General features: G+C 40.2%; 1 protein-coding gene across 3 annotated transcripts in view; it reads left to right on the forward strand.

The window, feature by feature from the left end:
- Positions 1-3,733: 3,733 nt before the first annotated feature.
- The window catches only part of stx7l (syntaxin 7-like), a 38,092-nt gene continuing 18,733 nt past the window's right edge, over positions 3,734-23,092 (forward strand). Inside the window, exons 1-4 of one of the 3 annotated variants that reach the window (XM_006626177.3) lie at positions 3,734-3,824; positions 16,763-16,885; positions 19,593-19,662; positions 21,878-21,968. In XM_006626177.3, the coding sequence (XP_006626240.1) occupies positions 16,801-16,885; positions 19,593-19,662; positions 21,878-21,968 (246 nt within the window). In that variant the 5' untranslated portion in view covers positions 3,734-3,824; positions 16,763-16,800. Of the gene's footprint in view, positions 3,825-15,038; positions 15,059-16,384; positions 16,422-16,761; positions 16,886-19,592; positions 19,663-21,877; positions 21,969-23,092 lie in introns of those variants that run through there. The other 2 variants (XM_069196097.1, XM_015354687.2) reach the window with 2 other exon arrangements.

The raw sequence follows: 23,092 nt of genomic DNA on the forward strand, positions 1-23,092 counted from the left end.
CTGGTGCTACGTCCCACTTCAGCATGAGATGACTGTAAGACTCAAAGACAGCATGTAATGGAAAGTTACTATGAAAGTGTTTTATCCTAAAAATGTTGTTTACGGGCAGAGCTGTGCTGCAGAAGCAGCTGGATACTTACCACAAGTACTTGGAAGTGATCATACAGCAGAGAAGAACCTGAGATGGGACAAATGCTGTGACACCATTTATAAAAAAAAGGTTAATAGAGACTCTTTTGTCTTAAGAAACTGGGCTCTTTTAGGGTAGAAAAACTTACTTTACTATATTAAAATTATTCTACAAGTCATTTATTAAAAGCATCCTAACATACTGTTTCACTTGTTGGTTTGATAACAACAGCACCATTAATTGCAATAGGTTGTGAAAATTGCCATATAGCCATCATGACTGCTCATCCCATAAAGGTTCAATGGGAATTCAATTCAAGCTTTATTATCCTCTGGGGGAAATACTGTATGTTTTACAGCACAGTCCAATACAACAATACAACAAGGAAGACAAATATTAATGACAGAAAAAATGATACATTAGTGTTACAGGAAATAAGAGAGTTACTTTACATTGGTTTAGAGTGATATTGCAACAGGGATGAAAGATTTCCTGTGATTACTTTTACATCTGGGGATGCAGAGGTGTCTCTCAGATGTAGTGTAAATTTGCAGTGGAGAGGATTAGGCACACACAACATAAGGCTCTTGGCCTTCTTTACAACACTTAGTTTGTAGAGGATATACGATATAAGGCTACTTCATTTTCCCCGTGTACAGCATGCATGTCCAGATGTTGCTTATTGGCCACACATGCTACTAGCCTTTGACTTTATGCTGTTTAATGCACACTGTGCTCTATAGACACGGACTCATGGTCCTCCCGGACTGGACTGCTCCAGTAACCTCTGACCTTTCCCCTTTAAGGCTTACCTTTTTCCTCTCCTCTTCTGGAAAATTAATAGAGGTCCCCCCTTTACCCTTTTTTGCCTTATGCCTGTGTAGAGAAAGCCTCTTTCTATTTCTCTCGGGCCATTACCTACCTCCCTTCAGTGACTTGCATGCCCATTGTAAATGAAAAGTGTGAGCCTGATAGACCTCCTCAAGCCTGTTTTTTTTCCTCTTAATGCCTCCACAAGAGCTGAGCCCACCAAAATATGAATATACCATATGTTTCTATTTTCAGGGGTGCATGCGGAGGATTACTGCACCACTGAGCAACCTGCCAGGAGCACCAGAAGAAGTTGCAGATCGCACTCCTCCTGGCGTTGTTGATAACAAGTGCTTGCAAAGTGTGCGAATGGCTTGCTCCACGAGACCACGTGGATGTGGAAGGGTGGTCCTGGTCATCTGGTTGCCCAGCCACTAACAGACTGACTTGAGCACCTGGGATCTAAAGTTGTGCCCCTACTCTAAGTGGATCCCCTGTGAGACCCCGCAACTAGGGCCTTGCATACTGTCTCCGCCTCCTGATCGGGCTGATCAATATGCTTCTGGCCAGTGCATAAAGTTGTCCGTGGCAGTTAAGATGAACCTGTTGCCCTGTGGCATATGGGGAAATGGGCCCAGGATATTCACAGCAATTCTCGTCATGGGTGCACTCACTGGAAACTGTAGCAGGGCAGCTCCACACTGGTCCAGGTGCTCCTTCTTTAACTGGTTTGCCTGCAGTAGTGAGCCTGCATAGCCACAGAGTGGCTCATAGTGAGCCCAGAGGACCAATGGTCTTAAAGGGGAACTGCAGTCCCAATTTCTCAGACTGGTTATTAAGTCTCGGTAACTAAATGAATTAATTTATGGTAACGCAAAAGTTGACAAATTCCAAATTAGGCACGAAATCGTGAACTTTGTGACAGTACTGGATAGTCGCCATGTGGTCGCCTGGTCTCCCCGCGAGTGAGAGTGAGAGTTTGTGAGACTTGTGATGTGCAGCGGCACTTCCTCCTCACCAGTCAGGCCCTTCCTCCTCACCAGTCACTGTAGTGGCTAATGTACTGCAATACACAAGCAAATAAGTACAGGTTGTGCAACAGACGTGTCACCACAGAAATGTTCCAACATGATCTATATGCAGAGTTAACAAGTAAGTTGTATTAGTCGGCAAAACCATCTCAAAATCGAGAGCAATATTTCTACTGTTACAGTAGAAAATTCAATATTTCTAGCTTTACAGGTCCCCTTTAAAGTTGTAGGCATCACAATTGGTCCCTGCACTTTGCTAGAGACATGCTTCAGCTTGACCTGCTGACCCAACCCTTCTGTGACACTCCCACCCTACAGTATAGCAGATGTGAGAGTGCCTCAGCTGGAGCCTCCAGCAGGAGGAGCTGCAGCTGGAGAGCTGAATTCACGGGCAAGTAGCAACTGGGGTCAAGACTGACCAAATCCCAGCACAGGAACTGCATAGCACACAAAGAGATGACTGAAAAGTGCCTCGTGCAGCTCCAGTCTGCGATCAATCGGGCACATTTCTCATGGACAGTGATCCTGACACCACGAAGGACAATTATTAAAACTAATGGGCAAGAACTGATAATTCCTTGCATTTGTACTGTATAGCACCTTTCATCCCAAAGGACCTCGAAGTTTTTTGTAGTATGGAAGTGATCCACTTCACTTCACTAGTCTGTAGCAATGATCTGGGTTCTGTGCAATAATCATTATGCTCCGGGAGCACGTCTTTCAAACACAGGGTCTCTGGTGATATAACCTAATTATTTTTGGAGGAAATTGCAAAGGAAATTGGTGCTAAAGTAGTTGAGCTAATAACTGTTTACAGCTGTTACTGTTGCTATGAGATGGATGTGGATGCCAGGGTGCATGACTTGATAAAGAGCTTGAGTTCTGTTTCAGTGCTCTGCTTTATTCCTAGAACCCTCACTAGCAATTTTAAGTGCTACACTGTTCTTTTTTTGTATTTCTGCTACATACAATCTATTCTTGTAAAGTTATATCCAACTATTTAATCATCAACAGCATTATTCATATGAGTTCTGTATCATGATTTTCTTTAATGCTAAAGTGGCTTTTTAATGACTATTGGCTGGAAAAACAGTGGAGTAGGGTTGTCATTTGGTTCCATGAGGACTAGATACAGTACTCTGAAACAGGATAGACTTTTCAAGTTTCCTCTGAATTTAAAGACATGCGACCTCTGGTGAATTGATACTGATGCAGTATGACCAGACAAGATTAATTGTGCTCCTCTACTTTTTTATGACAATAAAAATACATTCAAATAAATATATGTATTATTTTGTTATTCCTTTGTTTGTTTGTTTTTGATTTACCCATATTTGATTTTCCCATATTTTAGATTTACAATACTAAACACCTGCTAATTTTGGTCTTGATTGATTGGAAAGTCTGCTTAAAATATGCATTGTAAATTAACAGGAGAGCGGTAAAATTAAAATGTGAATAATTGCAAAAATAAACAATGAAACAAAATGTATTTGACAATTCATTCTGGATTTGTTTTGGCAGGGTGTGTGGATGGAAAACTATGGAATTGTCTTGGTGACATGGAATTAATTACACAACATGTATATAACAAATATTTATTCATTGCTTTTTCTTAATCCGGGAGAAACTTTAAAACTCGTCTAAACCCTAAACAACTCTTGGAATTTAAGAGCCAAGGGGCAACCCCCTTGTCTTCAGGCCAAACACTAAAATCTCAATAAAGTTTCCCTGTTTCAACAGAAGAAAGGCACATCTAATGTCTGCGCAAGCGCACAACTACATCAGGTGACAGGGGCATGACTCGATAAACAGGAAACAAGCAGATAAGTGAGCTGGGCTGCAAGATCAGGGTAAGAAAAATATTGTGATGTCAGTCACTTAAAACGTAATAATATCCAAGAAAGCCACGTACATCTTCATGTATTTGTGCACGTAAAGCATAATTGTTGAGACTTGCCAAACTGCCGAATCCAATTTTCACTCTACGTAGGTGGGAGTGATCGTGTAGAAAATGTGTAAAATGCTTCATATACTGTAACACCGGTGTGTTTGCGCTTGAGCTGCTTTACGCTAACGTTTCAGTGTAAAAGTGTCTGTTGACTTCAGTTGCCGAGTATTTCTTGGAAGCGAGGATAGTAAAATGTAGTTTTCTTTATTTGTGTCGAGCGCGTAGTTCCGCATTTTATTTATCAAGGGACTTTGTGTTTGCCTGACTGACAGGCAGGTGTGTCACTCGACGTAAGAGGTCAAATGAATAAGGTGCTTTCGTATGACTTCAGACTGAAGTTACAGCAGCTGATTTATTAAAAATAAGTTATTCCCCTTTTTTTCATTGTGATTGAAAAAATATGGACCGTTGTCTTTTTTTCCCCCTTCGTAATAAATGTACGTCACTGAGCTTTTCAGTCTAGTTAATACAATGGTCCAGATCAGATCGCACCGACCGTGTCCAGGTTTTTACTTCTCTAAATGTGGTAGGACCCTCTGTAATAGTCGCATCGTACTTGGCTATTTGCAGTTATTCAATTACGCAATTTCAGAGCGCTTTGAGGTGCGTCAGACACTGTGGTCCCAAAGGAAAGGGGATTCCTGAAGCGGTGTAATGGGATCATACTTGACTTCTCTGACTGAAAAGACAAATCACTGTTGTTTAATAGAGGAACTGAAACAACATGTGTGTAACACCATCACCACCCCCCACAATACTTTTATTTGCTGAATCAATGCCAAACGAGCATGCACAGAAGACTCCACGTCTTTAATTAAATTAATTAATTTAACTTCAATTAAATTACGCAAACTATAATTGTGTTATCCAGAATGTGTTTTATTTCTAAAGACACATTAAAAATGGAATGTTTTTAAATATAACTTAAGGCCTGATTATATTTAGGGTTTAGCCTGAGAATGTCAGACTTGCCTGTTCTGAAAAATGTAGATTCAGGTTGTCCGGTTCTCTCAGGCAATAAAGAGTAAAATGTCACCAAATGTCTAGTACAGGGGATCCTAGTGCCATTGGTGCCAGTCTTGGTAAGGTCAACACGCACTTGCCAGTTTTCATTCGTGCCTCGTACCCCGAATGAAACCTTATTTTCTTCTGCTCAGACGTTTGGGATTTTGTTTTGCTGCTTATGAAATGCTGTGCTTGCTTGTGTAACTGAGGGCTCGGCTGGCACAGAACCAGCTGGCACGTGGGTCTCCAGGATGAGGTGTAGGAGCACCTGGCCTAGCAGAAGGTAGTTTGGTAAGCTGCACCCTTTCAGTGGTCTGAGCTGTACCGTTCATACGGATGGCAGGAAGGTTAAGAATGTGGAAAGAAAGGAGTGTATTGTGAGGGATCCGGCATTTTAACCAACCTGAGGAATGTAAAATGTCCTTATTCTGACAATCTTGTGAAGGACTGTTTTGTGGCGACTTTTTCATCTAAATATAATTTCGGAGTCCTAGCTAAAGATATCTGGGCCTTGGCATTCATGAGTAGTCAAGTTGTTAGTAGTTATGTTTATTAAAGGCATTCTAGAGGATTAGTTCCAGTAAGAGCTGCATCAGCATGCGTAGGCTGCAAAGTAACAGGTAACAGGTTTATTCTGTAATGAAAAAAAACGAAACAACTTTTCCGAAATGTTGTTTCCTTTCTTTTCTTTTCAGCACAGAATAAACCTGTTACCTGTTACCTGTCTTATCAGGGTTGCCTGTCAAAAGCTGAATTCCTCCATAATCTTTTTATTGTCTTAAAACTTCATGATCACACTTAATTGAGAAGAGGCCATTTGCCTAAGCTAACCATTGTGATGGTAAGAAGCTAATTGACCCAGATATCTTTCCAGCTGTGTTGTGAAAGTGAGGGTATTAACCTGTACAACTGTACAAGATGGCTGGTCAGCTTGTTCCATACTCCCACAACCTTTTGTGTAAAGTAGTGCTTCCTGTTCTGAGCTTTAAATGCTCTTCTGTGCAGTTTCCTCTTATTTCTCCCTCTGGTTCATGTTTCACTGTTGATTCTGAAGAAGTCCAGTGCATGGCTTTTTGCCTGTGTCGAGGATTTTCAATATGTGGGTCAGGTCTCGCCACAGTAATATCAAGAGTAGTAATATCTTTTTTGTAACTTGCAATATTCTGAGTGAGGTCTTACAAGTTCATTATAAAATTTTGATGTGTAACATCCCTTGATTCCTTGATTAAAATTCTATGCTTTTAACTAATCTTAATATTTATTGACTGATTTGTTTACCTTTTTTTATTTATTCCTGTATATATTGTAAATATGAAATAAAAATGAATATTTTATCAAGATTTTTTTTATAACTAGCCTTTTCTAGCACAATGTAACCATAGCTTGTTTTTGCTACTGAAAGCATGGGAGTTTAGGCCAGGTCACACAGAGGCACCAGAGACAGCAGACTGGACTTAATCGGCCTGGGTGATCACCCTCTCACTGTATGTTGTGTAAAGAGCTACAAGGCACAATCACAGAGGTGTGTGCAAAATTATTTAGTTAGGATTGGAGGAGCTTTTGATACTTATACATTATTCACTATAGTGACACACAAGTGATAGGTGGTTCATGTAAAAAAAATTCGATGAGGTTCATGTGTCTTGATATGGGGCTTGAGAGCGAGGTTCCCTCTCCAAGTTCCCCCTGACCCCTATAGGAGCTCTGCTTCTGCCCAGAGCATTCCAAGAGCCGTTGCTTAGCAACCCAGATAGTGGCCCTCTTGTTCAGCTCTTCTCTCCCAGCACACCATGAGCCGTCTCCTCTCAGACCTGTCTCCCCCTCACAAGCCTGTCTTTCTCTCCGAGCCTCACAAACCCTCGCTGCCTGCATGTGATGCTCTGCACATGATGCATCAGGTCTTGAATTTTATAGTCACCTGTTTCAATTTCATGGGCTTCTTCTACAGTGTTTTCTCTTCTTCCTATTCTGGTTTAATTTGAAAATGTTACTATCAGTGGTTGTAAATCGGTAGGAGCTGGAGCTCAGTGTGAATGAGAGAGAATCGCTGTGTGATGTGCACCAGTTTGCTTTACTGTGACATTTGTGTAAGGCTCAATGTCAGTGTAATGTCGGCGCATTTGCAGTCTACATTGGTGGTGGTGGTGGAGGGGAGTCCCCATTACCTGTAAAGCGCTTTGAGTGGAGTGTCCAGAAAAAGCGCTATATAAGTGTAAGCAATTATTATTATTATTATTATTATTACTGCAGTTGGTGACATGCTATCAAGGTAATTTAGAAAAATCATTTTAAGCCTCATACACCACAATCATACATGATTAGGCCTTCCCTATTCTTGAACCATTTCCACTCTAATGCACCAGTTGGGTGTGTGGGGTCTCACAGTCTGACTCTAATTTCCCACTAGCCCTAGCACAAGCTTTTGGTGCAGCAGAGTTTGCCACTGTCCTGTCTGGAAGGTGCTGGCGCTGTCTGCCCCTGAGTGACAGTGATCGAACCCTGGGTCAAGGGGGCGGGGCACAGATACTTGTGTTGCATGCAGTGGGTATTGAAAGTCCTCACCCCCTTTCAAAGTTTGTACCTTTACAAACCGCAACTCGCATTAGCCAAGTGAAAATACAATTCTGAAACATTCTGAAAATGTATTAATATTACAACAGTAAAATACCTTATTTGGATTAGTGAACACCCCCCTTACAATTGCATTTAAAAACTTGCTCAGGTATAACCAATCACCTTATAGATCACACAACAAACTAATTGGCTCCTACCTATGATCAGCTGTGGTGATTTTTGATTAGTCCAGAATAAAAGCAGCTGTTTCTAGAGGATTCCACTGCTTGGAAATGCATTTCAAAGCAAAGTATCCACTATGGGCAGAAGGGTGCTTTGAAAAGAACTTTGAGATAAAGTTGTGGAAGGCACAGGTCAGGAGATGGGTATAAAAAGATTTCAGAGGCTTCGTTAATCTCATGGAGCACAGCAGACCATCAGTGAGAAGTGAAATATGGCACCACCCAGACCTTGCCTAGATCAGGCCATCCCTCCAAACTGGACAACCGAGCTAGAAAGAGACTGATCAGAGAGGCTACCAAGAGACCTATGGCAACTTTGAACGAGCTACAGGCCTTTATGGCAAAACTGGTCATATGGGAGGGTGGCAAGAAAAAAAGCCACTCCTTAAAAAAAGACACATCATGTCTCGTTTATGTTTTGCTAAAAAGCACCTTAAAGATGCTGTGGTCAGATATGACCAAAATCAAACTTATTGGCCAGAATGCAAAACGGTACATCTGACGAAAACCCAATACATCTTTCCATCCAGAGAACACCAGTCCTACAGTAAAGCATGCTGGTGGCAGCATCCTGTTGTGGGGGTGTTTCTCTTCAGCTGGGACTGGGGCACTTGTCAGGATAGAAGGGAAGATGGATATACAGCACAGGCAAATTCTTGAAGAAAACCTGAAGCCTTCAGCCAAAGCATTGACAATAGGAAGATGGTTCACCTTTCAACAAGACAATGACCCAAAGCACACCGCCAAAGCAACCGTACAGTGGCTGAAGGACTGGAAGGTGAATGTCCTTGAGTGGCCTAGTCAGAGCCCCCGATCAATCCCATCACAAATCTGGAGGGCAGTCCATCAACGGTCACCATGCAGTTTGACTGAGCTTGATCAATTTTTTTCCAGAAATTTTGCTTTCTTTTTTCACTTGGATGTTGCAAGGTACAATTTGAAAATAAAACTGGAAAAAGTCTGATTTTATTTGTCTTCTTTTGGGGCTTTGGGACAACAAAAGGTGAAAATTCTGAAAGGGGGTGGTGACTTTCTATACCCACTGTATGTAGCTCATAGGTAACCACAATTGACAAAAATATTGCAATTTATTCACAGGAAAAAAATAATTTATTAATGTGATTTAAACATGTTTTTGGCTTTATGAAAAGGTACGAGCTGGAGTGTAACCGGCTCAAGGCACAGCCAGGCCAAATTATTAGTCTTTGTAGCATCAGACAGACTGTAGGAGCACATTCAGGACAGTGAAGACCATCTCTGCAGCCTCTTACTGTTTTCCTAACGCTTCAAGTTAAGGTGTTTACACACACCATGAGCAAATTAAGCTTTATAAGTGAAAATGCAATTGAGGATTCAATATGATAAAAAAGTGATCATCAGTAAAATGATTTTTTAAATTCTTAACGGGCATGTAAATTGTTTTTAGGTCATGTGGAGGTGCGGGGGTGTTTAGTAATCCCACAGCAGGCTGTTTCAGATTGAGACATATGGGAGCTGAGCTCTGGATCCAATTAATCACATCTTACTACACCAGGATCTAGATCATTGAAATAAATCGGTCGGCCTCAACTGCAGTATTCTGCCCTCATCTCTACTCTGCCTGTGGTCTGCTAAACCGTTCACACTCTAAACACCTTTCCCTGATTGCCTACCTGTCTGTATATCCTGTACTTGAAGATTTTTAATTGTTAATGAAAATATAAATATTAAATTGCTAATAGCAGGCCTCCTAAATTGGCTAGCCACATATGATTTTGCAACTTTTTCCTTCATCCTTGATTTCCACTGTAGCTGAGTGACTTGCAAATTATCGTGAACTGAAATGGAGTACAGTCTGACTTATTGCCACAAAGTACCAGAAAAATACCTCGAAGTACAGTCGTGTGCTACAAACTGCATTATTAACCAAATAAATCTGACAAGTGCAGCTCTCCCTGCCCCTGCTGGTATCTGATCCCAGTCGCTGATTGGCTCCAAGCACACACGGGACACCACCATCACTCCAAAAGATCACTCCAGGTCCTGGGCCAGGGCAGGGTTTGACACTTCCTGGATTTCAGAGGGCGGTGACGTCACTTCTGGAACTCATGCAGCACACTAAGCTGTGTAACATAAGCACCACAAAAAGATTAGTTTTAGCCGACGTACAGTAAAGTATGGTTTCTTTGCAGTACGATATTGTTCCGATTAGCTGAGAATGTCTGTTTTGTGGTCATGTTTAGCAGCTCTATATTGATTACTGGGACTAGTGTCTGGCGAGTTGGTGAAATGCTGTAGTTAATCCTATTAGTGTAATTATGTATTAATTTGTACCTACAGTTAATTAAGTAAAATAACTAAAACTCCATCGATGTATGTAGAAGACATAAGAAGACAGTCACAATTTTGTATTTAATCTCATGACTGCTGACTTTCTTGCCTATGTACCATATTTTATCAAATTTAATTTTAAATGTTATTAAACAGGATTTTTATAGGGATTTTAAATAGTTAAACATTAGTCATGCTTTATTGGCACTTCTTTAAATCAGAAAAAAGCTTGAACAACCAGATTATATTTAATATTTAGGAACTCATAATTATTTCCTTAATATTTCCAATCCATCCTTTGCTATTTTGGAACTACTTTGGAACCTCAAAAGAATGATTATTTCAGTAGGATTGTGGGTAGATTGGTTTATTCTGCAAGTCAATGAATTTGTCAAATATTATCAGCTCTGTAGTTCTTCTGCGTGGGTTTGATGCACTGCAAAATGTGGAATGGCTTTGGCCCACTTGAACTGATGCTGATATTTTTATAAAGGGAAAATAATTAACAATAATATCAGTCAATCCCTATCAAATCTAAAAAGGATTGAAGTTCGAGTGTTTTTAACTCTTTTTAAGAATAATGAAGTATACCGCAAAATCCTGAACTGGCAAATACTGCTCAGTTCTAGCAGAAGTCTGTTATTTTATCATTACACAGATTCATGTTCTTTAGACAGTGAAAGGGACAGATACTTTGGTTAAAGTGTGTGGTGACTGTAGTCACATTTTACATGTCATATCATGTAATTTACCAAACCGCTTACCGGCAAGCAACGAGCACAAGGCAGGGTACACCCTGGACGGGACGCCAGTCCATCTCAGGGCAAGTGCAAGGCGATCATACAGGGGGACAGTACAGGCCGGGGGGGGGAATTTGGCCCGGACACCGGGATAACTCCCTACTCTTATTGAGAAATGCCCGGGGATTTTTAATGACCACAGAGTCATGACCTCGGTTTTACATCTCATCCGAAGGACGGCGCCTTTTTGCAGTATAGTGTCCCCGTCACTATACTGGGGCATTAGGACCCACACAGACCGCAGGGTGGGCGCCCCCTGCTGGTCCCACTAACATCACTTCCAGGAGCAACCATAGCTTCCCAGGAGTCTCCCATCCGAGTACTGACCAGGCTCACTCCTGCCGAGCTTCAGTGGGCGGCCAGTTGCAAGCTGCAGGGTGATATGGCCGCCATTTCACATTGTTCTCAAGAAGCATTAAAATTATGTTGATTTCTGTTGGAATTTGGCATCCAAATAGCCTTTTGTTGTGAGGGTCTCTGTGTACTTAGTACACACTTTTTCTGCTGAAGCTGCAGTATTTTATGAGATGGACATACAGAGCTGCTTTGAACTGGAATGGAAGAATGCTGGATACAAGGGCTACTGTGTAATTCTATACTGTGTTATATACTGTATGAAAGCGTGCTATGTAACTAACCAATTGTGTTAAAAGAAGTTCTCTTTGGCAAATAGGGAAGAGGAAGAAGAGTGTGATCTTGGAATGCTGCCAGTCTGATCAGCGCTGGGAAGCATGAGAGATAACAGAAAAATATTTAAGGACTGTTCTAATTTAATCACTTGGAGAAAAATACACTGAGCATCTCTGTATGTTTTGCTCCCATGCTCATGAAATAAAAACTTCTTCTAATTTCTGAGACGGATGCCTGGCTGTCTTTTTAGGGGAAGCAGGCAAATTTCTCCAACACTCTTTTTGTTTTGCCCATTCAAATTTCGGTATGGCGATATTACACTTAGTGAGCAACTGCTAATATATCACAGGGAACATTGATTAATTGTACCATTTGATTAGATTGTTTATTCCCTGACATGATCTGCTACACATATTTACTTAGTTTTTTTCGATTAAGTATCAACTTTTTTTTGTTATATCCTCTCGATTTGAAATGGCCAGTTGTTGTTTTTTTCCCCAAAATCTGGACTTGCTGGTAAAAACCCGCAACTGCACACAGGGGATAATGACAGTGTAGGGAGACTTCAAGCTACTGTACCTCTCACCTTTGACCCACTTATTCTTCAACATGTCAGAGGCTGCGAATCAGCTGGAGGAGAGGTACATCCCTTACCGACAGCACCATGTGCCTGCATACACCTGGGAGGAGGAAGGGACTACTGTGTCTGTAATTGCAGAAAGAGCCCCAGCCAACTAAACCCACACTACCCCTTGGTAGTGCTCAGTCAAATGTAGGCCATAGCTTACTGAATCCCGGTCACAGTTTGCTAGCGACCTGATCCAGGCCCGAACATGTGATTGTAGAGCTTAGCCTGTGCTCAGCTGAGAGATCTCACTACTTTTTACTCAGGAGGTCCCGTGAAATTTTAAGAAGAGAATCTGGGAGCTAGGAATCATTAATTATTTGCACTAACTGCTTACATAATGTTGTGCAATAATGTTGTAAGTATCTTAGGAACTCCTGGTCAATTAATTTTATTAGTCAACATACATTAATAGTGCTTTCACATGAACTAGAGCTCTGACAATCTTAAGTTTTCAGTTTGGGTGGTGGCTTAAGGAAATTGTTCATTAGCTTTGTAAACCAAACAATATGCAATAAATGCTTCTGCAGTGCCTGTGAAACCAAGTGGGATTGGGGATGTGGGAATTGTGCCTTTACAGGATTTATAGCTTACCTCATTCTCATTTATAATTACTACTTGGTCAAGAGGCTTACATTGTAACATCAGGTGGCAAACATTTAATCATACATTTGAAAATGCCCACAGATACAAAGGTGAATACTTTAAGCTTTATTCTGCCAATGACTGGGACAATCTGTAGCTACAAACTGGGAAAAAAAACTCAGAGGGTAATAACCTGTGGGAGGTTTAGTCAGATAAAGGTACTATGTCTTAAATTATAGACTAGTGCAAAGAACTGGACCAATGAAGACAAGAATGTATTTTCCCAATTCAAGTAATGTAAATGAATTTAAACAAGTGAAGTTGTCCAGTATGTTGAGAGAGGCAGTTAATCCAAAACTAAAGAATCACAAAATTGAGTGCGGGTGTCGTATCTTGATATGATATAGGGTGGTATATATTATTGTGACAGGAACAAGTAATACAGTAGGTTTGTCCACTGCTGAAAAGAGAAGAAAGAAAACGCAACGTTTCGGCCGTGGAGCCTTCTTATATTGTGACAGGCTATCAGCCAGTGTCCATTCCGGAAGCTGCAGCTGTAGGGAATTGATGGTTTGATAAGTCACAACTGTGGGTGGTCCTGTAAGCAGACTGTAAACAGCCTGTCTGACTTTTCTGAGGGGATTGTTGGGGTCTGGGACTGCAGAGAGGGCCTGCTTGGCTCTCACACTCTGCAGGGCCACTGCAAGGATTCTCTCTGCGAGAGACGGAGAAAGACAACGGCTCATTTCAAAGCAGCCGTGTTTGTCGGGGAACTCTCCCAGACCTCCTATGCGTGGGTGAAACCCACTGCAACTCACAACTGGCAGCAGGGCCGTAAGGCTAGACAGCGGTCGGTCTGCAGGCTGCAGAAACTCGTGGCTGGTTGTATGGGGTCTGCGGGGGCACCAGAGAAGAGGTGTGCCCAGGATCGCAGGGGGCTGTCAGTCACAGCCACTTCACAGCTCACGCGAAAGTGAACAGTGTGCCCATGCAGAAGACCTGCAGGCCTGGGGGCCCGGAACAGCTCCTGCAGAAAAGGAAGGAACTGTGGGGGGTTGCTGCTCAGACTACAGTGGGGCTCCTCTCCTGTTTCGTCGCGCCCAGTGGGTGGAAGTTGTAGGAGCGGGACGTGCAGCTGGGAGGACCCCAGCTCTGTGTCGGGGGAGTAACGGGGTTTACCTGCCCGAACGCCGGCTCTCTGGCACCCAGGGACGGCTGGCGTGTCGCCACTGGAAGGACCTTGGCAGGGGAGAGGACATGCCGGCCTGAGAGCTGTTGTGAGCGTTGGTTTGAAAGACCAAGAAAAAGACAGTGTGGTGACTGTGTGCGGTGTGGGGTGTGAAATATAGCTGGGTGGGGGTGAAAGAAAAGATAAGAAGAAACAGAGTGTCAAGTGAGTAGTGAGTGAGGAAACATCTTGTACAGATGCCTCCACTGCAAGCTCACTGATTGACGTGGGCCCCCCTGGTTGTTTGCTTCAAGTTTTGTTTAGCAATTGTAACTAATGGAGGAGTTTGAATTGTTTCTATGGGATACCCTAACTTAAGCCAAGTTTAGGAGAAAGTGCAGTTCACCTAAACTGAATTTTATTGAGACAGAGTTGTAAGTTGACTGTTAATGACAGTAAGGTGATTGTAAGATGGCTGTCATCAACATGAATATGGATATGAGAGTCGGCGGCTATTGGCTGAAAAGACCGTGGAAAAACACCTTGAAGGACTCCCTTAGTATTGGGAAGAATTTGTAGAACGAATCTCGCTGAAAAGGAAATGTGGTATAATCTTGCAGTCCTTGTTGTAATAATTATAATTAATAGGCCTTTCCTTATTGTGGGTGGATGCATCAGTTAACAGGTATTAACATGTTAGGATATCCAACACTAGCAATAATACGAGTTTATACTTCATTCTTGATGCACATAATACTCAGTACGCATCATTCAGTTGTTTCAGCATTGTTTTTTCTTGATATTGAGATGGAATGTTTTGTTTAGACTTCCATTTTTTTAAACGCTCTCTCTGCAGGAACTGCTTTTGTCGGAGAAACGGCTTCCCGTGCTGGATACCCAAGCTTGTGTCACTGCTGACTCTATTCTGAAGAGTTTAACATTGTCAGATCCAGCCTTGATTTTTCACTACATGCTTTGAATACATCAGAATTAGAACAGATGGGCTACTAAGACATTTTTGTTAGTTTTGAACACAAATGGGGTACTATGGTCTAGTACCCAACAGATCCAAACTTCAGTTTTAAATCACATGAGAGCATCAGTTAAAGATGCACACATGCACCTGCTGTATGATTTGCTGTTGAGGAGTGGCTTCAGCAGAAAAGAGATGTCTGTGTTTAAATATGATTAGACAAATTTGGCTTCATGCAAGATCAGGAAAATGCAAATCTGACCTGCACACTGTAGCCTAATGGCTGCACTCTGCAAAGCTGTAAACCTCCACAGTAATGTGCCTAGGAGGTACAGTATGAAACGCAGTGAAAATATGGGAAACGTAATCTGTATTTGCCAGCATTCAGTTCTTGCTATGAGAAAAAGTCTCCCAACATTGTTATAATAATATATCTATGTTCTTGCTTAATAGGAATAGGCGTATTTTCTTAGTACTGCCAAGAAAACAGTTAAATTTTTAGGTCTGAGAGATTCAGTTTATTTCTTGCAATAAGTGAATCCTATGACAAAGATAGTATGTCTTCTTGAGAGGAACGGTAATGTTTGCTTTACTTGCATGGAGAAACCATCAGTGAAATGCAACTTTTTGGAGAACTTGAGTGAAAAGTTGTTGTTTTTTTTAAATGAGCTGATTGTGCGCAACATAAACTTAAGTTGCAAGTGGCAGAGCTCTATCCATGCTTGGTTCTCAATAAAGTTAATAAATTATGGCCTCTTGTGGTTGTTTATATAGCTGAATTATTTTGTGTGCAACAGAATTCTGCCAGTCTTTTACAGTATACAGTATTACACTAGTAATGTGGCTGGTGAGCATGTTATTCTTATGTATATATATATGATTTTACTTTGTCAATTTATACAACTCTATTTTTAACACTGTATAATTATAATAAGTGACGTGGGTGTCATTGGGGTAGTTTAACATGGAGCAAAGTCTTTTCCAGCACTTCACTGTCATATCGTTCAAAGCGGTTCTCTAAGGAACATAATTGGTGGCCACTGGTCGAGACCTTGCAGGCTGTAATCTGGGCTGTCAGTGTCCCCCAAGTGGCAGATCACAGCTGATTCAACACCAGCAGCAACCTTAGTTTTTCCCAGGAGGTCTCCCATCCAGGTACTGACCAGGCTCACACCTGCTTAGCTTCAGTGGGCTGCCCTTTGTGAGTTGCAGAGTGATATGGCTGCTGTGGCCTCAGTAGGCATATTAAGAGTTTAGTGCTTAGGAGCAGTCTGGGGATTTCTGGTTGACCAGAAGGCTAGGCCTCTGAAATGCCTTGTCTGTAAATACTGTACATAGAGTAACATGTTTTGCCGCTCAGGTATATGGCTAGAAAATCACTTACAAGCCGGGGACGAATAATTATTTCACTGATTGAATCCTGCCATTTTTAACGGTATATATGTTACCGTTTTGTATTTGTATGTACTTGCTTATTACTTCATTTTATTTTTGAGTGGCACTTGCTTTCCTCTTACAACATTCTCCTTAATGTCTTTTCCTTGTCATTTTGTTTTTTTGTACCAGCTTGTTATCCAGTCTACTCTTTCCTTTGTGAGTACGCTTCAGGTAAAACATTTCTAAACACTGTAAGTTGTCCTATTTTAGGTAAGGTGAGGAAGGTCTGGTAAATAAAAATTCCACAGTATTTCATGTGACATTAATATTTCTATAAAAATGACTGTATTTTAAACGTTACACATTTTAAAATGTCATCACAAAACGTCCTGTTAAGTGCTGCTGTTTTAGTAAATGACTATGTTATAATTCAGTACTTTTTCACTTAGACCTTTCAGAGGATATCACAGTTCCCCCAATCATTAATGTGTAAAGGAATCTGTACGTTCCAAGAAGTAAAATATCTATGTGTTATTACATTTATTTATTATAGTTTTCTTTTTTCCATCCAGGGTGCCTTTTAAAAATTGAAGAAACACCTGATGCTGCAATGTCTTACCAATCTGGAATACCTCGGGATGCAAATCAGCTGGCACAGGCCATAAGCTCTAACATCCAAAAGATAACCCACCAAAGTAAGTGTTTTTCTTACATGGTCAGGATATGTACTGTAATAACCTAGGCTGGAGGTTCCCAACTGAGCGGCCCCCTGGTGGTCTCTGGAAAAAGTTATTATTATTAATTAAAATTTGATCTTTGGCTGTATATTTGTATATTATTGTTATTTTAATGTTTTTTTTTTTAATGTATGTACAGTACATTTATGATTATTTCATTTTTTAATCCAAGCAATGCCTTTGTAAATGTTCTGATAAGGTTGCATAAGACAAGTTGACGTCGTATTTTTTTGCCAGTTAAAAATTAATTCCTCTTTAGAAACATCCATTATGTGGAAACTAAAGTTTCCTTTTGCGGTTATTTAAAATAGATTTGTGGCTTAAACTGGGACCGTTAAAAAAAAAAAGATAAAGCCACATTGAAAATGGTGGTAGAGTGAGTGTAAAATGTCTGTTTCACACTGCAGTTAGATAAAACTACAGAAGTCGCTGACTCAGCCAAACTGCTTGTACACATTAGATAGGAATATTAGGGAATAGCACATGTAAAATTTTGTTTTGCAGGCCACTGCCTATCAAAATGCCCATTTACTGAATTCCAGTGAGTTACAGAATGGGTTTGCAGAGGAGTGTGGTGTTGACTGGCAGTGTTGTTGGAGTTTGAACGGATCTTGCCAGATGTCAGGGCAACATGAAATGAACTCGCTGTAGATTCCATCAAGAAGCTTTGCCTTGAAGAGACCGCCTGAGGGCAAGACGACTGTGTTAGATTCTGCTGTGAAAGCGATGAATATCGTTGAAGCAAGACCTGGGAATTTGTGGTTTATTTCCCGGGCTCTGTAATGAAATAGTAGTCACACGTAGCTTCTGATTCACGCAGAAGTAAGGTGGTTATCTAGAGGCAAAGTGCTCACATTGTTGTTCAGATTGCATGTGGGTGTTCAGATGCTTCTGCAAGAGCATCTGCTCTCTTTGTCAGAGTGCTCTGTAAAATCTGACTCGTTGAGATGTGAGAAGTACTCACATTTACAGTTTTTGATGGAGGTGATAAGATTAACACCACGGTGAAAAAGCTTCAGTTGTCTGAAATGAAAACTTAAGGCATGCTTTCTGTTTTCCCCACTTTTGAAATTTGACTGAGATATGTTGCAATGAAACAATAAGATATTAATTCAAAAGGTATTTCTTTATTAAATTTTGGATGCAAAAGTGAATATGCTTAATTTTCACATCAGGCGGCATGACGTCTCCTGCGGCTTGCGATCATTTGTCAGCATGACTGACGCCAACTCCAGTTGCCCCTGACACAGCCAAGCTTTAGTCAGACAGATAGGTGGCCACTTCCCCTTAACAAATTAACCTCTACGTTTATTACTCTATTCTTTATTTTACATGCTGTTTATTTTGTTTTAGTTGTAAATGTTTTGATGGTCTGCTAAGGCCTTCATAATTTTTTAATGGTCTGTGGGGAGAGAAAAGGTTTGGGAACCACTGATCTAGGTACATACATAAATAATAGCGACATTAAAGAATCACAATAGAGTAAACTGTTTAAATGAGTAAAAATCACTTAATGGACGTAACAGACAGAACCTGCTAAAGTGAAAATTAAGAATACAATCAGAAATACCAGACTTTCCCCATAATAGACAAAGTATAGGGCAGCTGATATATTGTACATGTAATGGTAGGCAAATTGCTTTTGATGGATGTTTTATTTTGCATGCTTTAGCAATGTTTAAATTCAGGAATATCAATGGTACCCTGCACAGGTAGGTCATGGGTGACCTTGTGATGGGTGTTTCATATGCTTTAGCAAATACATTTTACACTATGTTTATGACAATTGAAATAAAGACTTTGTATCTTAATGATAAGAAATGATTTTCATTGACCGTTGGTTGCATGTGAAAAAGTAAGTGCACTGTACCCTTCAAATACAGTAAAATAGCTAATAGCAGAAGCATCCTGTTTATTGTCCTTGTGTGTGAGAGATAAGGTTAGTTTATTTTGTAATAGTTCACCTTAAAGATTGTAGAACTAAAGCTTTATCACCCTCATTGATTGTAAAATACATTTGTCCGTGAAAATACTTGAATTGATACAGTCAGTCATCTTGAACTGAATTCGCCCTTTTTTCTTGTTTGACATTCTAGCAAATATGAACCGCGATATGTGACCGCAGTGAAATCAGTTCTGTGTACTGTAATAAGTATCAAAATTCAAATGATATGAAGTGCTTTAATTAAACATTGCTTGGTTAAAATGTCAAATTATTGTTGAAATATTGTCTGTCAAACAAGTTTAAGAGAAATAGAGTTCTAAGTGATTTCTTTTTGGGCCCTGTTAAAAATGGTGCAATCCAACCTAGATGTCTTTATACCTATAATTCTAGACAGTGTTATGTGGAGAAGAGACTTATCTTTGAAAATAACTTCTGTAAATTCTGTATTGAAACCCAAACTCCACAGTATTTTGAAAGTATGCTAAAACCTTAAAACAAAGGTCATGTGGAATTTCATTAGAATGTGTGGTCAAGTTGGAGTCAGAAACACAGACTGTAGTCCTCTCACATAACTTACAGTGCTAAGGTCCAGTACCCCAGTAATAGAATTACTAGAAGTACTGTCAGATAATGCAGTTCACTGTGCTTTCAGTAGTTTTCTTGAAAAGCACATCACAAATATGTGTAATTTAACAATGTCTTTATTTCTGTCTTGATCAGCATCTGAAATTCAGCGAATTATAAACCAGCTTGGAACTCCACAGGATACCACAGAACTTAGACAGAAGCTGTAAGTTGAACACTGTATTTGCGTATAGTACTTGTTGTTAAATAGCATGGATCTGTATACTTTTATGTTCAAGTCATGTGTGAATCCCTTTTTTAATGCAGAGATCATTTACTTTTTTAATGCAGAGATCACAAAAAAATGATGAAGTCATTAGTAGTTATAAATGTGACAGAGCATTAAAAAAGCTTAATCCTGATGTAAGTATTTTCTTAGAAATATGACATCTAAGGATTTTGGCTGTTAATTGATATATGATGTTTGTGGTGTCTTTTTGATTACTGGATCTTTCAAGAAAGACCGTGATATGCTCTAGTGACCTTGATAGTTGTATAAGCACTATATTACTTCATTAGAGAGAAAGTTGTTTGAACAAAGGTGATGAGGTAATTTAACCTGTTTAGCATAAGGCCTGGTGAAAATCAAGACTTAAAAACACAGAAAGAGACCAATATGCCCCACATATTAAGGCATGGTGGAGAATCAACTAAGTTGCCATTTGGTACACTGTCTGGTGTTTTCAGTTTTTAATCTTGCAAGATGCTGCAGCCAAATGATCCTTCGGTGATAAGCCACCATCTGCGAGACTACAAGTCGTGACACCTCCTCAACATATCACCCTGCTCCATCTTTATAACTGTCTTTACACTGCCAGTCTGGCCGCATCGGAAACGTTGGAAAAAGTGATTGACGGCAAGCTGCCTGAATATCATGACATACAGTACAGTAGATCGAGTCCTGGGGCCGTGCCTGCACTTTCCTGATGTGGCATTGTTCCAGCAGGACCGTGCACGTCCTAGTTATTGCTAGTTATGTAGCACTGGCATTCTTGCAAAATGTGAGCGTGGAAGTACTACTCCTCAAGTGTGAGCACATGTGAACATTTCTGGGGTGACCTGGAGCAATCCGTCACATCTACGGCTCAGAGGACAATGAACAAGGGATATGCGTGTCTAGGTTTGTAGGACAGAATCCTACACGATAGTATTTGCAATCTGAAGCTAAATATGGTCACCGCTTGTATTGTGTCTAATGGTGACCACACACAACTGTTACTTTCTGAGCAGATGCCCTGTGTAGACAAGTGTTCAGCAAACTGAATTAAACTGTCATCTATATTCAGCACAGTGTCAGAGCACTGTTCTGATAACTGTTGATGTGTTGCAGTTCTGAATATATCTTTATGCTTAGTATATTTCAGAATCCATAGTAAGATCTTGTGCACTATAAGAAATAAAGATGTACATTGGAGAAAGCTAATTTAAAGAATGATTATTTCTACCTGAAAACAGTACTCTGGAGGTGGAAAAGATTCATCTGGGTGATTCAGCCCTGTGAAAGTCTGCAATTGCTGTATATATACAATAATAGTCATTTTTGAAAGGTGGAGGTTAATGATAGAAGAGTAAGTAGGCCGGAATATTCAAGTACTAAAGTGCTAAAGCATAATTGATATGAAGAAAAGCACTGGAAACATTAGCCTCACCTGAGCAAACTCCTACTTGTAGTATGTATACTCCTGCTGCTTGCAGCCTTCTGTAGTAAATCAATTGGGTGTGCCATGGATTACAGCAGTGAAGATTTGCTTTTCTTTGATTAGTAGCACAGATTACCACACCACACTACGCTGCTTCCACTGCTTCTTTGAAAAATACTGTCAATTTAAGTTATCCTGTACTTTACTCTGTATTGCAATGTATTAACCATATATCAATATTTATTTTATCAGAGATACATCAGCTGTGTTGCAGTACCTTAAATGTATGGTGTGCATTATAAATGACCACTAAATCCTTAACCAAATTGGTTATGCCCAATGTCAAAGTGAAAGTGGATTGCATATGTGTTTACTTGTAAAATAGTCTGTACTGTAGAAAAATCTTTTTTTTTTTTACTTTGGGGAATTTTGTTTTTGGTAAATAGATATTTGCCATTAAAGATGAACTTTCACTTTCTATGATGCATGTCAGATATACTGTATGTAGTAATGTAAACCAAGTGTAATTGTGTATTTCCATTTCTTAGAAAATGCATGTAGTATTAGAAAATTCATGAGTCAGTTCAGTTGTGCTTTCTAGGACTATTCAGAAAATACTTAAGCAAAGAAAAACTTGCAATTCAGGTGGTCCAGAACATTTCCTGATAATATAGAATGTCTTATTAATGGAAGTGGATCTCAAGAATTGTGCTTTTGTTTCCTTTTCTTACTATGTTCTAGGCAACAAAAACAGCAGAATGTTAGCCATCTTGCCAAAGAAACAGACCGGTATATGAAGGAGTTTGGTTCACTGCCTGTAACATCTGAACAGGTACACATTTTTATCAACATATAAACTGCTGTTTATGTAATATTCTTAACAGGAAGGGACAAGAAATACTACAAAAGATCTCAATTTGTCTCTGTTTTCCTATGAAGTCTGTTTTGCATATAATGTTACTGAAATGTGATTCATGTGGTGCCAATGTCCTGTTAGAGAAGGTTTATGTATTCTTTTAAACCCACGTTTTTAAGATCTACTATTAGTACTCTCTTAAATGCAGTGTGCTCTGTATGTAATGTAGCCTGTTTCACCTGATTGTGAAAAATTAGCTTCCATCACCTTGGTCCCTGGATACACCATCCCACTAGGGACACTGAATCCAGACCTTTGGTTCACTGATACTTTTCTTTTCAGCACAGAGCAGAGCTCATACAAGACTACTACACCTTGTAAGACCAGTGAGTTTTAAAAGTGTTGGCCATTTGGCATGTTACAAGCTGGACTCATGCTGATGTCACTGTCCACTTGGGCACGCAGTCCCAGTCTCCGGTGACAGCAGGCCGCAGCAAAGTGGAAGTCGCTCCAGTGCTGCCAACTTTAAATTTGCTCTTGATTCTAGAGAGTAAACCAATTATTTCTCTAGTGTTTTTGTCAGTAGAGAACTTAAGCTGTGCTAGTCGCCAAAAATGCCTATTTAGTTTAAAGTACTGGAGTGCTATTACATTTTCACCTTAATGACCTTTCACTTTGACATTGTCACTGTAGTTGAATACAGTTAATAATCGATTATCCCTCATGAAATTTGGAAATGGACTGGTACAAATGCATGCCCCCAAAAATCTGAAAGGAAGTGAAGATGGGAAAAGTTGCCATAACACAGTATTTGCAGCAAAAAAAAAGTAAACAGGGAGTGTGCAAACTGCAATGCAGTTAGTTTTAATAAGGGACAGAATATTTGTGTAATATGTCATGTTTATATAATAAATAAAATACAATAAAGTTCAATTGTTTTTTTGCAATCTGGCAGCATTTGTTTTATAAAAATGGTACCGGGAGGCTGGCGGGGTGACTTTCAGATCATGCAAGCTATCAAAACTGAGCAACTCAGTTTACTGCCACTTTCTGGTTTGGTGCACAAGGTAGACTGGTGCCTGCTGGATGCAGAGGCAGGC

This window comes from Lepisosteus oculatus, chromosome 2 (genome assembly GCF_040954835.1).
Source record: "Lepisosteus oculatus isolate fLepOcu1 chromosome 2, fLepOcu1.hap2, whole genome shotgun sequence".
Classification (NCBI taxonomy): Eukaryota; Metazoa; Chordata; class Actinopteri; order Semionotiformes; family Lepisosteidae; genus Lepisosteus; species Lepisosteus oculatus.